The sequence below is a fragment of the Leptosomus discolor genome, chromosome 1 (genome assembly GCF_034619465.1).
Source record: "Leptosomus discolor isolate bLepDis1 chromosome 1, bLepDis1.hap2, whole genome shotgun sequence".
NCBI classification, from domain to species: domain Eukaryota; kingdom Metazoa; phylum Chordata; class Aves; order Leptosomiformes; family Leptosomidae; genus Leptosomus; species Leptosomus discolor.
This window is the reverse complement of record NC_141391.1, coordinates 166,929,252-166,942,736: the sequence shown is the minus strand read 5'-3', so window position 1 is coordinate 166,942,736 and position 13,485 is coordinate 166,929,252. Positions and strand designations below refer to the sequence as shown.

General features: G+C 37.1%; 1 protein-coding gene across 1 annotated transcript in view; it reads left to right on the top strand.

The window, feature by feature from the left end:
* Nucleotides 1-13,485, top strand: part of APAF1 (apoptotic peptidase activating factor 1) — a 37,480-nt gene that overhangs the window by 12,547 nt on the left and 11,448 nt on the right. The window contains exons 10-18 of the mRNA XM_086470776.1: nucleotides 367-498; nucleotides 3,980-4,093; nucleotides 4,678-4,856; nucleotides 6,751-6,877; nucleotides 8,883-9,008; nucleotides 9,606-9,737; nucleotides 11,628-11,753; nucleotides 12,387-12,548; nucleotides 12,823-12,951. Coding sequence (XP_086326902.1) covers nucleotides 367-498; nucleotides 3,980-4,093; nucleotides 4,678-4,856; nucleotides 6,751-6,877; nucleotides 8,883-9,008; nucleotides 9,606-9,737; nucleotides 11,628-11,753; nucleotides 12,387-12,548; nucleotides 12,823-12,951 — 1,227 coding nt within the window. The remainder of the gene's footprint in view (nucleotides 1-366; nucleotides 499-3,979; nucleotides 4,094-4,677; nucleotides 4,857-6,750; nucleotides 6,878-8,882; nucleotides 9,009-9,605; nucleotides 9,738-11,627; nucleotides 11,754-12,386; nucleotides 12,549-12,822; nucleotides 12,952-13,485) is intronic.

Here is a 13,485-nt window from a genome sequence, read left to right as displayed (position 1 = left end):
ACTTGCTTTAGATCTACGTATGTAAGTGTCTTTTTTTGTTGGCTACCCGTGTTTAATGTGAATATTGATTTGAGAGCTGTTCTCAACCTAAGAAGGAAGGTTAACAGCTTGCTTTTCTGTCTTTTAATATCCAGTTAATTTTTCTGGAGAAGTCTTAAGCAATAAATTAGGTTAATTGTACAGTTTTGGAAGGTAAGCTTTTCTTACTTTATTTGTTGACGTATAATGATTGAGAAATAATAATAATAATAATGTTATTCCTCAATACTGTATACAATATAATCTTAATAATAATTCCTCAATACTGAACCCAATCCATACCTTGGTGGTGTATTAACTGAAAGTGTGTTTTGATTCACGTTGCAGGAACTACATAAAAACATAGTAAACCAGTACAAGAAACATTACAAACTTAATACGCCTGTTCAGTCTCAAGAGGATTGCATGTACTGGTATAACTTTCTAGCGTATCACATGGCTGGTGCCAACATGCAGAAGGTGAGTTCTGGCAAGTGTCCTCTGTTTCCCTTCTTGACTCACCCTTATCCCTGCATTTCCCCCCAGGCTTTTAGCTGTTTGAACCTCTCTTCTCTCATGCTTTTGTGCAGATAGGTAAACTCTCAACATAGAGTCCTTTCGGGGCTCCACTGATTATCACTGTCTGTTACGAAAAGTACCCTTTGCGTCTTGTCTTTTTAACCAGTTCTTGAGAAGATTTCTTATTTTGTATCATAATAGCTTGTGTTTTCATTTCCTTTTTAGGAAACTTTCATAAGAAAAACTTCCAATTCTCTAAACTTTTTTGAAAACCCAGGCTCACTTTATTGTATGATAATACAAGTAAATTGATTTCTTCAGATAGTTTGATTATTCTTTTTTTTTTATAAAAGTCGTATTAGCCTCTTATGTCATACTGATTTGCGTGTAGAAGTTCATTCTCTATATTACCAGGTTGCAACAGCCACAAAAAATCCAGCAAGATTTAGATGGGCAAATCTCTTGTTCCCACGGTTGCCTTGGCACTGTTAAAAATTGCTGTCATTTTGCCACTTACTCTTCTTTAGGTCCTGAGCTAGTGTAAGACACAAATCATGCAGGAAGATTAATGCTTCAGTAGTTTCACTTGAATGTCTTCAGAATTCTTGTCTTGAACAGCATTTGGTCCTTGTTGCCAATTGCTTTTTCACATGTACTCAAACCTTTTAAGTTGAACCTTTTTTGAGATGGTTCAACTGACTCATCATATAAAATACACTTTGTGTACTGATGTCTTACAGGAGCCTTCGTAAGTAATGTGGGCTGGAAATCTAGGTTTTTTGGTTCATACTTATTTTGTTGTCTCAGTCTCTTTAATTTCAGTGTATTGTAAAAATGTTTTTATTGTTAGCCTTTCTACATTTTGTAGAATTAGCTTTTCAGAGTTCTTTAGCCTATCTCGTTATGACTGTATGCTTCACAGAGTTTACACTCTTTATATTACTTATTTCTCATTATTTAGACATGATTTCTATTTGTTGAAAGGCTAATAAAGATGGGAGGTATTCTTTCTTTGTTCAACCATGATAATCTCTTAATCCTTGCACTATTTACTGGATTAAAATTTGAATATACTTGGAGCCTGTGCAGTGTTCTTTCTAAGCAGTTTTCTGATCCCAGTGAGTATGGTTTCTTAACAAGAAGGTCTTTTTAAGTACGTTTATAACAAGAGGTGGTCTAAAGAAAACATTGGACCGATACTTGTTGAAGATGGTCATCTGACTAACCGGGATAAAGAAAAAGTAGAAGCATTGACTACTTTTTTTTGCCTCAGTCTTTAATAATGCTAATAGACCTTGGGCTGCCAGGTCCCCTGAGTTGGAGGACCGTGAGTGTGGGAACAGTCTTTCCCTTTCCAGGTGCTGAAATTGTAAGGGACCAGCTGTGACCAGCTGTATCAGCTGACAAGTCCATGGGGGCCTGGTGGGATTCATCCCAGACTACTGAAGGAACTAGCAGATGTTCTTAAAGGTCCTTTCCAACCAAAATGATTCTATGATTCTATGTTATGGCAGGACCCCTCTTGATCATCTACCAAAGGGCTTGGGAGTCTGGGGAGGCCCCTGCTAGCCAAAGTTATTCCAGTCCACAAAAAAAGGTGTGAGGGAAGATGCAGGGAACTACAGACCTGCTAGTCTAACCTCAGTTGCTGGAAAAATTACGGAGAAGATTATACTGAGTACTACTAAAAGGCATTTAAAGAATAATGCAATCATCAGGCACAGTCAGCATGGGTTCACAAAGGGAAAGTCCTGTGTTAAACCATTTGTTATCCTTTTGTGATAAAGTCACACACCCAGTAGATGAAGGTAAAGCAGTGGATGTAGTTTTTCTGGATTTTAATAAGGCTTTTGATACGTTCCCTCACAGCATCCTTCTGGACAAGTTGTCCAACTGTGAGATGAGCAGGTACATGGTGTGCTGGGTGAAGAACTGGCTGAAGGGCAGGGCTCAAAGGGTTGTAGTGGATGGGGCTGCGTCTGGCTGTCAACCCATCACCAGGGTTTAATTCTAGGGTGAGTCCTGTTCAATGTATTTATCAACGACCTGGATGCAAGAGTTGAATGCACCATTAGCAAGTTTGCTGATGATACCAAACTGGGAGGTGCTATTGACTCTTGAGGCCTAAGAGGCCTTGCAGAGGGATCTAGATAGATTGGAACACTGGGCAGTGATTAACGATATGAAATTTAACAAGTCCAAATGCCAGATTCTGCACCTAGGTTGGAGTACAAGTATAAGTGGGGAGAGGAATGGGTGGAGACCAGCCCTGCAGAAAGGGGTCTGGGGGTGCTGTTCGACAGCAGGCTCAGCATGAGTCAGCAGTGTGCCCTGGCAGCCCAGAGGGCAAACTGCATCCTGGGGTGCATCAAACACAGCATAACCAGCTGGTCAAAAGTGGTGATTATCCCGCTGTATTCAGCGTTGGTGCAGCCTCACCCGAGTGCCGTGTGCCGTTCTGGGCCCCACAATTTAACATTGATGTGGAGGTCCCTGAATGTGTCCAGAGGAGGCAACAAAGCTGGTGGCAGGGCTGGAAGGCATGTCTGTGGAGGAGTGGCTCAGGATTTTGGGCTTGTCTAGTTTGGAGCAAAGGAGGCTGAGGGGTGACCTCATTACTCTCTACAGCTTCCTGAGAAGGGGAAGTGGGGAAGGAGGTGCTGATCTTGTCTCCCTGGTATCCAGTGATAGGACACGTGGGAATGTCTCAAAGCTGCACCGGGGGAGGTTTAGATGAGACATTAGGAAGCATTTCTTTACTGAGAGGGTGGTCAAACACTGGAACAGGCTTCATAAGAGAGGTGGTCGATGCCCCAAGCCTGTCAATGTTTAAGAGGCATTTGGACAATGCCCTTAATAACATGCTTTAGCTTTTGGTCAGCCCTGAATTGGTCAGGCAGTTGGCCTAGATGATCAGTGTAGATCCTTTCCAACTGAAATATTCTATTCTGTTCTAATAATTCTATTTGCAGTTTCTGATTGGCTTTTAAGTAGCTTTCTTATTTTTAAGTTAAATGCAGCTATAACAGATTTATTGCATTCATTCAAATTTAGCATCTGTTAGGAAGAACAATAGATCACTGTTAGCAGAATGATCTTTGCTAGACTGGACTAGAAGAAGCTTTTTCAGAGTTGTATCTTAAACCATGTCTTGTGTGCTACAAAAGTCAAGATTTACTTTATACTGCCATCCCTTCTCTGACTAGCTGTGTCAAAGAGCAGTCCTTTGCATGGTAGTAACAAGCTTAGCCTTCTACACCTGGGATTTTCATACCTGATTGAGTAAGATGCAGGAAACAGGAAGTTGCCTAAGTTTTTAACCAGGCACAATTGTACCAAAGCATATTACATACCTAATATGTTTCTTGTGCTTTTCTTTTTCTCCTTAAGTAGATTCTGTTGTGAAACTTATGCTCTGAACTTAAATTTGTATTTCTTGTAGGAACTCCGTGATCTTATGTTTTCTTTAGATTGGATTAAAGCTAAAACAGAACTGGTAGGGCCTGCTCATCTGATTCATGAATATGTAGAATATAGTTCAATCCTGGATCAAAAGGTATGATACTAAAAGGTAAATGATCAGTCTGCTGCAAATACATTTTTTGTTTTGTAATTGCATTTTATTTGGTGTATGTATATATGGGAGATACACAGAAGGCTTAAAAAAACTGAAAACATAAAAACAGTGCTAAGTTAAACTTTGACTTGGAGAAGAGAAAAATGAAGAAAACTTAGTTTTTAGTTTTAGTTGTAACTTCAGTGTGTGCCCAAGTAATTGACCATGGAACTCAATAACTGCAGTGAACAACAATACCTCAGGGTAGGTGCACATGGTACTCTGCTTTTGCGGAGGTGTAGAATTTTGTCGACCACTTGGAATAGTTTTTCTGATATTTCACATTGACTGTTTCTTCAATCACTGCAGCCAATATCCTTTATTTGGAAAAAAAGGATAATATACTTTCCTGAATGGGATAATGGAATATTTCTGTCTGTTCTATGTACTTGTTAATAGAACTAAATAGAAAAGTAGAACTGCTTCTGTAAGAATATTAGCTGTATAGAAAATTAAAAAGCAAAGGGCACTTAGGAAATAAATCCACTTTCTATGTCATCAAATATTATCTGCTCTGTATATAGGATAGCGCAGTACGTGAGAACTTCCAGGAATTTCTGTCTTTAAATGGGCACCTTCTTGGACGGCAACCATTTCCTGACATTATACAGCTGGGGCTTTGCCAGCCGGAGACATCAGAGGTGTATCAACGAGCCAAGCTACAAGCTCAAAGAGAAACAGGAATGTTTTATTTGGAATGGATGTAAGTAGCTGCAGTTCATCTGCTGATAACACTGATCCCTTGATCCAAGGAAATAATTTAATGTACAACTAAATACAAAATATGGCTGATGTAAAGACATTTTTAAGAACTACTGCGTTTTTTCTGGGGAGAGAAAGTGAAATAATTTTCAAGAACTTGTGGGAGGAGGGGAACTCTGGATACATAAGACCACAAATTATTAATAAATAAATATATATAAATAAATAGAGGAATATATTTACTTCTGTACTCCATGATTGTTCCTTTTGAGTAACTATACAAAGATGAAAATAAGATACTTTGAAACTTATCTAAATTTTTTTTTTTGAAAAAAATTGTAGTGGAAGCTTTTGGTATGTTACAATACGTTTTTAGGTTTTCTAGTAAAATGTACACTTTAAAAAGGAGAGCGTTTGTGTTAACTTGCAAAGTTTTTGAAAGTTGTGAGATGGGAAATACTAAAAGGCTTTGTAATCTCTATGCAATCTTGAAATTTCTCCTATTTAAATAATTCTTTGCTGTTTTCATATTTTTGGAAGTTATTTAAGGAAAAAGTGTACATACCTAAACATTTTTCCAGTGCAGTTCAGTTGCCATCTGACCACGTAACTGCCTCTGTTAGATTCTTCTGTTTGATGTTTCTGTTTGAATATCTCCAGTACTTGGTGGTTACAAAACAGAATGACTATGTCAGGTAATTATGGCAATAACCAGGCAGGTTAATCCAGGCATACTTGAATTCAGATCTTCTCTTTGAATTTTTTATTATTTCATTTTGTGTAGCTACAGAATTCTAACAAAAATGCTTGGAAGTTGCACAATTCAAGAAGAGTCACTCTTGAGGTAGTTCAGGGCTTTGACCTTGGATGTGGGAGACTTATGCTGAAGAATGTGTCTGAAATGAACAGAACAGACACAGATGTTTTTGTCTGCCATTCTAGGGCAGGGTTCTAAAAATGGTTTGTAGGATGTGTAGGCAAATACGCTGCCCTCCTGACCAGCAATTTTAGTTTTATTAAAGTATGCAAAAAAAAAAGTTGGCTTAGATGAGTCTGTATTTTGCAGTGAAAGATTGCTGTTATTCTATGGTGCACCTACTTTGAGATGGTTTACCCATTATTTAAATGCTAAGATGAAGATTCAAATTGGTAATGCTAAAAAATTGAAGTACATCGATTCATTTTGACTCTAGAAAAATAATTAATCTTGTAACAATCTATTCATCACCAAAGATCATCTAATTGCAGTGACAGCTTTCTGTATTAAGGTCTAGCTAAACAGGGTGATTGATTGCTACAAATTCCAAGTTTTTGTTGAAGTGAGGCAAGAGTCATCTAAGGTGTGTTAGATTCTGTACCTAATCTCTGATTGAAATGCAATGATAGTCATAGATTTTATTTAAATATCTAGTGATAAGAATTGAGTCGTTGCTGTGAAAACTAAGATCTAAACAAATTTACAAATGTTTTTGAATAAGCTTGAAAAGGAACATACAGGAGAACAAGAACTCTCAGGGAGAAATTTATATTTGGAAATAACACATATCAGGTCATAAAAATGTCACTAGGAAGGCTTTGTCTTGAAGTGCAACAGCTTTGCCCCTAAAGTGGCATGTTAATTACTCATGCGCATGTTATCTTTCTTGATCTCTAATCTGTAACTATTGGAGGGCAATAACATCTCTGAGTGAATGTTGGAATTTGTGTTTCCCTTATTACTTCAGCATAAAGGCTGAGAGGTGAGGTATATTGGGTGGGTGGGTTGGTTGGTTGGTTGTTACAAAGCTTGCTGCTCAAGGTGTGTGAAAAAGTATTGTCTTTTTATAGAGTATTTTGAAGAATAAAAAGGCACTAGGAAATCCTACTCATCTAAAATCAACTGTTTTACCCTGTAGAAATAAAAAATCCTTGAAAAACCTCTACCGTCTGGTTGTTCGTCCACATAGAGATGCAGTCTACCATGCCTGCTTTTCAAAGGACAGACAAAGAATAGCATCATGTGGAGCTGATAAAACGCTTCAGGTAAGATACCTATGTGTGAGTGAAAAGAGATGCTGTGTACCATGTTGATAACATTTGTTAACAGTCTTGTTGCTTTTCTTTTGCTGTTATGTGGAGATTTTAGGGATCTAAACCACATTGGAGACAAATGATTGAAAATGGGTATATTATTACATAAACAAGTTGAGTGTTTAGAATAGTAAGCATTATCTTCTAGTTTGAAAGCTGAATGGTGTGGTTTCAGGGTTTATACCCTCACCACTGTAATACGTGAGCATGAGGTGCCTTTTAATGATACAGGAAGGCTCACAGCCTAAGTTTTGCCCTCAGCATATTTTGTATTCGCTTGCAAAAATGTTATATCCAGTCACAGTAAACCACCTACAGAACTGAGAAACAGTAAGATGTTTTAGTTACAGCTTTACTATTTCTATGGGATGGTAATGGACATTATGCTACCTTGGTGCTTAGTTAGTGAATTGTCTTATGCAAAAGAAGTAGATTGGGGGAGAAAAACGAACCCCTGAAGTTGAGGACAGTATTAGGTTGGAAACGGGCCCAAAGGGCTTAGGAGGTAGATTAGGGGAGAGAGAGAGGAAAGTCACTAATGTAAATTTGCCAGCAGTCTGCCTGGAGGGGAGCCAGCCAGCTCTCAAGAAAACTAACAGTCAGCCAGCCAGTAACCTGGTAAAGTATCCATATTCCAGACAGCCAAAGGTAAGGGAAAAGAACAACTTCTCTGCAAGCCTTTGGTATTGTTTTGGATGCTTGATAAGTTGAGTACTGAAGTAATAATATTAGTGGTGCTTAGTTGCTGTTCATTTGGCTACTTAATGTGTTGTTATCGTGGTTTTATTTATTTATTTTATTTGCTGGCTTCTACAATATTGTGATCATAGCATCCACTGAAGGAGATGCCTGGTGGATGCACTCATTTTATGCTATGCTGAAGTTACTGTGCTGGGCTTCTGTACTTAATGGCCTCATTATTGAGACTGCAGATCGCTTATTTTTCTCTTCATTTTCTACCCCAAAAAAAGTAAAATCCGTGGATTGCAATTGCATTTAAACTAAACTTTTGTTGAAGAAGTAATAGGAAAATTAGCAATAATCTTTTTTTCATTGTTTAACTTTGAACTTATTCATGTTTTTTCTAATAGTGGCCAAAGCTTTTCAGTTTTAAAGGCTACTTCTACTGTTTCTGTCATATTAAAAAAAATAATGATTGCTGGATTAAGAACAGATATTTTGCAGAATTTGCTGTAAATTTAGATTTCCTGTTACTTCAGTATTTGTGTTCTTATTTCAACAAATACCAACCATTTCATTGTTGTTGATACTCCCACTCAATGAAAAAGTAAAGGAAAAAATGGGGACTTCACAATTGTAGTATCCTGAACACTGCTGTAAAGAACACCTTGTGATTTGTTTTAATAATTAAGAATATGAAACCTAAGGAGGAAAGGGAGACCTGATTCCCCCCTTCCCCACTGTAAAGTTAAATCCCAGAATTTTGGGAAATTAATTAATATGTGACACTTTTCCCCAACTGTCCTTTTATTGCCTGTGACTGCTCAAGACTGAGACTTGTGTCGTCTTTTTTCTTGTTTGTTAGCCAGATCGTCAGCTGGCGCTGAAATTCTTACTTTCTGCGGCAGGATGCCACACACATATAAATCTGGAATTTCTAGTGTTTTGCAGTTACTATTAAAAAATACTGAGAAAGGACAGTGATTTAGTCTTAGAGTGAGAGTAGAAAAAGTCGTTAGTGAAACACACATCGCATACAGAAATCTTATTTGAAAGCAGTTTTCACTATTTCTCTCCCTAACAATTTCTATCATCCATACAAAATTGAAGCTCAAATTAAATATCTTTAGAATTATTATTATATTCATTTCCCTGAAATTATAAATGCTTTCAAAAGTAAACCAATTTTATGAAGAGCTGTTTGAGAGAAAACAGACTTATATTCGTGTTTTAAAGTTGTATGTGAGTTACAAGATTTTATTTTTTGTTGTTTTAGGTGTTTAAAACAGAAAGTGGAGAGAGACTGCTGGAGATAAGTGCCCATGATGATGAAATACTTTGTTGCGCTTTCTCTGCAGATGGTGAATTTGTAGCAACTTGTTCAGCTGATAAAAAAGTTAAGGTAAGGAAATGGAGAGCACTCAATTTTTTTTTCAAATTCATAATTCTAATTTCAGTTTTAACGAACTCAGGCAGAGCAGATTCTTGGTACTAAAGGGTTTTTTAACTGTCTTAAATCTTATGTGAATAATTCACTTAACAAGCAGACAAGCCCCACTTGTTACATAAGTAAAAGATGCTTAGTATTAATGTCATACTTACAGAATTACCACTTATTTTGATTGTATTATCAGGTGATTCTAAGTGGAACATAATGTGAGTTCAGTCCTATCCATAACATGAGACGAATGTATCGATAATTATTTTTTTTTTCCTGTTACTTGTGAATTATTTGGAATATTTAATTCCTCAGTATTGTAGCAAAACCTTGGTGAAATTCCTGTATTTATCAGATTCTAATCTGAATTATGACCTGTCCCCTCATAACTTCTTGTTTCTAATTATAAATATATATGCTTTATCTTCAAAACATTTTTTGAGGTGTTAACTGGTTTAGGGCTTTATCTGTATTTCAGCATACTTTACAGATTTATTTTTTTTTTAAATGAAGTACTTTAAAGGTATTTGAAAGGCTTTTTCGTCCTTCAATTCTGCCTAGATCTGGAACTCGAGAACAGGCCAGTGTCGGTGGGTATATGAAGAACACTCAGAGCAAGTCAATTGCTGCCAGTTCAATAACAGAAGTGGTCAGTATCTTTTAGCCACCTGCTCCAATGACACTTTCATCAAAGTAAGTGGAAAAGGTTGAGATTATTCTCATTCTGCTTATCATAACGGGATAATTCTTGATGTATAAATATATTTAAACACTATAAATCAAGATTTTTTTAATGAGCCTGGTAGAAGAGAGGTGGCAACAGATTAAGAGTAGTGACTGCAGCTCAGTAATTGGATTTCAACAAGGCAGAACAGAAGGAGTGTTTATGCTCAGCGAATGTGAATGGGCAAGTCCTCTATTGTTAGGGCATGAAAATGTGAGGGCTTTGGCAAGATTTTTAAGACAATGGGATGGGAATGGGAGAATATGGGAGTGAAATACCTGGTTAAAAACAACATAAGAAAAACGAAAGCAGAAATTTAGGATTGAAAACGTTAATAAGGTAAAAAAAAAAAGGATGCTGAAAGATGAAAAGAATAGGATTATGGAAGTGTAGCAGGTACATTTTTTCATTAAATGGATTTGGCATACTAAAGAAATAAAGGTGGAAGCCAAAAAATAACATTAATCAAAGCAAGAGGTTTGTCAGGTTAACTAGCTGGCGCTGTCCAGATTGGGAGGCAGTATGTATACACAGAAAGAGCAGAAACTGGGCAACTGAGGTCTGCATCTGAGGGAAGGGGGAAACGATAAGAACCAAGTAAGACCTAGGTTGTGGCAAGTAAGAGTGCAATTTCACAGTACAGTTAAGCAAACCATATAGCTAACTGGCACTGAAGATGCCCTGGCTGTGTATTCTTGCTTCTCTTGCAGTGCGTGTGCTGATCTTATTCCACAATTCAAAGAGTCAACACAGCAAAAACTTCTGGTGGGACTGGTTTTCTGCTTGTTTAGTTCCCTGTGGTGGCTCAGTTGCCCAGTTCCAGTGCAAGATAACTGTTGGGAGTAGATAGCAAGGAGTGAAATTGTTAGTGGGGGGAACAACTGTCACTTCCAGCTGTAGCTAGCAGGTGGTGTAATGGCAGTATCAAGTCTCATCTGAAGAGTTCTCACAAGAGCTTGTGTTGGTGTAAACTGGGGGTAAAATACAGTTACAATCTGGTGTCAAGGTGGAAAAAAGAGGCTTTCATGCTGACTTCCTGGATGTCTCAGGAGATACGTTTGCTGTCTGAGACTGACACCTTGGAACAGGTAGATTTAGAAGGGACTTGTTTAAAATGACCATTTTTATACTCTAAATGTGGTTAAAATTTTAGACAGTGTTTGACGCTTGCATGAGTAATGAATATCAGAAGTATGCACAATAATTAAAAGGGCCTGATTTTTTTTTGGAGAACACCGTACAAATGACTGTTCTTGTTTTGAGCTCTCACTTCAATGCATGATTTTTATTTTTTTTTTTTTTTAATATAGGAGAGGGGGAAGAAATTTGGAAAAGGAGAAAGAAAGTGTGGGCTATAGGCTTGAAAAACAGTGTGTGTGTGAGCCCTAAACAAAAAACCATATGGAATGTTCTTTTAACTTTGAAGTATGGATGTGGCAAGGATGCTATTCAGACTGTCAAAGACTAACCTGAGAGATTTCATTTTTGTTATTATGTGTAAGCTACTTATTTCTGAACATCAAAATTGAAAGGGAAAGAGGCAAGGGGGAGCTTTTTCCTCCATCTGAGGAAACTTTGAGTAGCTTTGTGCTGGACAAGGGCCTTGTCTGTGCTGTATAGGAAGTTTAACTAGTTCTGTGTAGTTCTGATGTTAATAGCTTTCATGCACGTTAGCCGATGGAGGTAAATTGTGGGGTAGCCCGGGGCATAGCATTGGGTCCATGAGCATGTGAGTAAAACTGAACAAAAAATAAAATTGAGGTTTTGATTGCCAATGCATGATGTGAGAACAGCATGAACAATCTGTCCTTGAAGAATTCATGAATATGATGATATTTATATGTTTATTTTTCATGCAGCTTTGGGATTTGAAAAAAAAGTATTGTAGAAATACAATGATTGGTCATGAAAATTCTGTCAATCACTGCAGATTTTCACCAAATGATGACTATGTTGCTAGCTGCTCAACAGATGGAACAGTAAAGGTACACAGTGTGTTTTTTAAATCAACTGTTTTGATGACAGATTTTTTCTTTTTTTTTGTGTAAAATGCAAAGTATGTATAAGAAAACCTTGATCTGCACAATCAGCTTTAATGAAGGAAAATTGTGGTGGAGGAAACAGAAATATTCAGTAGATTTTTGGCAGGTCCCTCAATGAAACTGAGGGGCAAAACTAGATGTATACCAGATTTCTCATGGCAAGGGGACTTTTAATAGAGTTGCAGAGCAGGTATTAGGTTTTTTTCTTGATTCTTTTGTTAAATAGAAGTTGAGACAGCATTTTGGGTGGAAAGGTGTGAGGGAAAAACGCAGGGAGAGGGTTCTGCTACAGCATAATCCTTTTTGTGTGTTGGTTGGTTTGGTTGGTTTGTTTAGTGGGGTTCTTTGGGGTTTTTTTTGTGGTGTTGTTTTTTTTTCTTTTTGTCTAACCCTTCTGGGCTTGTGAATATTCTGATGCTACTTCTTGGCAGGGGAAAGTAGCAAAGGCTTTTTTGTATTCTAGCCCCTGGGGCCTGCCTTTCTTAGACGTGATTGGGAGTTAGCTCGCCCCTGTTGTGTTCTGTATCTACATCAGTAAAAAGCGGTTTTGTGTATTTCCTTTACTTTTTATTGCAGCTTTGGGAAGCACGCTCAGCAAATGAACTGAAAAGTATTGAGATAAAAGATTTCTTCAGAAATGCAGATGAGCAGCCAGATGATGTGGAGGTTTTAGTAAAATGTTGCTCTTGGTCCAGAAATGGTGACATGATTTTGGTGGTAGCCAAAAATAAGCTTTTGGTAAGTACCTCACTTTAATAATTTTCTGGAGGTAATATATTACAATGTAGGTAGAAATTATGATTAAAGATAAAATTCCAGGACATTAAGATGTTTCAGAAATAAGGTATAGGGTTTCAAGTGTGTATAAAGTAAAAATATCTGGGCAACAAACCTGTTGACCGAGAGAAATCCCTTCTAAATTCAAGAATGTACATTGTTGAGCCTATAAGCTATTTGTCTCTAGTGAAGTCATTCAAACTGGGTGCTAACTATTGTAATTATGTGTTCACAGCTTTTTGATGTTAAAACATGTGATTTGTTATCGCAAGTTGTCATAAGTCATCACAGTACAATCCAATACTGTGACTTTTGTCCTGGTGATGAGTTAGTAGCCGTTGCTTTGTCTCACTGTTCTGTTGAGGTAAGTGATTGTCCTTGCTCTACAGTGTATGAGGAAAGACTACTTGTAATATAAAATCTTAAGATTTTACTGTATGCTGAGGTAAAAACTAATGTAGCTATTTTAGCAGGCTTTCAACATGCTTCATTCTTTTTAATTTTCATTCGCTTCGGAAATGTAAAATATCAATTGGGAAATAATGTGTTAAAGTTAGACGTTCATTTTGGATGACAGAACTCACGTTTATATAAAAAGACTAGTCTACTAAATATATTTAGAGTTACTGTTGTCACTTTCAGGAGCGTTGCTTAACTCAAAGCAAACCAAACCCTCTATCCTTCTATATGCTGCTACAGAATGTAGCAACTCACTAAAAAGGAATGAAACAGCTGGAATAACTTTGGGACAAGCATGGCTAGAGTAAGCCTGTACAAGTATCAGTTTCAGGGTTGTTTTTTTTGTTCTTTGGAGTTTCTTTGGTTTTGAATCTACATGGTCAAGTTGAACTTGTATAAAAAAAAAAGTTATACTGTGAGTGATTTTTTTTTTTTTTTC